The sequence below is a fragment of the Penaeus vannamei genome, unplaced genomic scaffold (assembly GCF_042767895.1).
Source record: "Penaeus vannamei isolate JL-2024 unplaced genomic scaffold, ASM4276789v1 unanchor502, whole genome shotgun sequence".
Classification (NCBI taxonomy): Eukaryota; Metazoa; Arthropoda; class Malacostraca; order Decapoda; family Penaeidae; genus Penaeus; species Penaeus vannamei.
The window spans coordinates 32,501-34,253 of NW_027213506.1; the positions used below are offsets into that span (position 1 = coordinate 32,501).

Consider the following 1,753-nt stretch of genomic DNA (forward strand, 5'->3'; position numbering starts at 1 on the left):
CGTCAGACGCCGCCTCCAGCTCATCGCCACGACGGGTAGCAGCAGCCAGCTGCGTACTGAGGCCGTCAGACGCCGCCTCCAGCTCATCGCCACGACGGGTAGCAGCAGCCAGCTGCGCACTGAGGCCGTCAGACGCCGCCTCCAGCTCATCGCCACGACGGGTAGCAGCAGCCAGCTGCGCACTGAGGCCGTCAGACGCCGCCTCGAGCTCATCGCCACGACGGGTAGCAGCAGCCAGCTGCACACTGAGGCCGTCAGACGCCGCCTCCAGCTCATCGCCACGACGGGTAGCAGCAGCCAGCTGCGCACTGAGGCCGTCAGACGCCGCCTCGAGCTCATCGCCACGACGGGTAGCAGCAGCCAGCTGCGCACTGAGGCCGTCAGACGCCGCCTCCAGCTCATCGCCACGACGGGTAGCAGCAGCCAGCTGGGCCTTGACGTCGGACTCGGCCTCCAGCTCGTCCTCACGTCGTCCAGCCTTCCTCTTCTTCATCACTGAAAAGAAAAGGAATCCTAATGAACATAATGTGATGACGGAAAGACCCAGAGAAAGCATGACCAAAATCCTTATATTCTTCTTGATTTGTTTTTCAAGATTTAGGATTTTCCTTCTATTGCAGCTGGCCTGGGACAATTAACCGTACAACCTGGGAACATACCACGGCTGCTGTTCGTATGGGCAAGGGAGGAGCAGGTCGGGTGGTGGGCGGCCAATTGGAATTTGTCGCAGCTCCTTGGTAAGTTTTTTAATTTTTTGTTCTTACTAGGATATCATTGAATCTTATTGTTTTCGTGCATGATACACGCTTGAAACAATGGCACCGACAAATAATATAAATTTTCTTTTCATTAATAAAAATTCTTAGTCAAATGTTCCACATAAACATTAGTAAAGAAGTTATGTACATATTACTATAATATTTAATAAATATAGATATAGACAGATAATATACGCAATCATTCTGTCAATCAATTCTACCCAAATAGCCGAAGAAGCAGCGAGCGATGCCAAGGGCTGCAAGCAGGCGCCACGCGGGGAAAAAGAAAAAATAGAGGTGGAGGGAGAGCGAGATAGAATGTGAGAGACGGAGAGAGAGAAAGAGTGTGATGCATTCAATGTGTTATGGATACAAAATGTAAATAGATAGCTAAATACATAAATATTGTATGTATAGGCAAGCCGATAGCGTCAGTTTTCATACGTCACTCGTATCTTCACTTTTTTGTACTTTAATGGCAAGAGCCGTGTCCATCCACTCTGACTTCCAATCGGTGACTGACTGGACTTCTCGCCTCAACCGCCGTCAACCGAGCGCGACCGTTCCAGCAACGCGCAAAACCTCCCCCGCCACACATGCACTTACCACGAACTGTAGAAGAGAATTCGTTCTTTTTTCGATATTCACGCCCGAGAACGAATTGCTGTATAGCGTGGTTAAAGGGTGGGGACACGACACTCACCCTGCTACAGGAGCTGACGAGTAATCCTCGACCCGTGAATCGTAGGAATCGACCTCGCCTCAGCCGCTTCCTCTGTCGTGGTAAGCTAGCCACCACTACAGCCTCGACGATCACGTAAATCACGGGAGAACAGGGTAGCGTCGCCGTACATCATGAAATATCTATCTGCACAATACACGAAAATATCACTAGTTAAAAGTCCTCCCCAGCCCACACACACCTGGTCACTGTCAAGGTCACCCGCCAACTGCCCTCTGTGGCGACTCCATGTCGAGTAACGGCAGTAGCCAAG

At 51.1% G+C, this 1,753-nt stretch overlaps 1 protein-coding gene across 1 annotated transcript in view; it reads right to left on the bottom strand.

Annotated features, from left to right (window-relative positions):
* The window catches only part of LOC138861013 (autotransporter adhesin BpaC-like), a 1,779-nt gene extending 1,286 nt beyond the window's left edge, over nt 1-493 (bottom strand). The window contains exon 1 of the mRNA XM_070119666.1: nt 1-493. This exon is cut by the window's left edge and continues 1,286 nt beyond it. Within this exon, the coding sequence (XP_069975767.1) occupies nt 1-493 (493 nt within the window).
* Between the last annotated feature and the right edge of the window lie 1,260 nt (nt 494-1,753).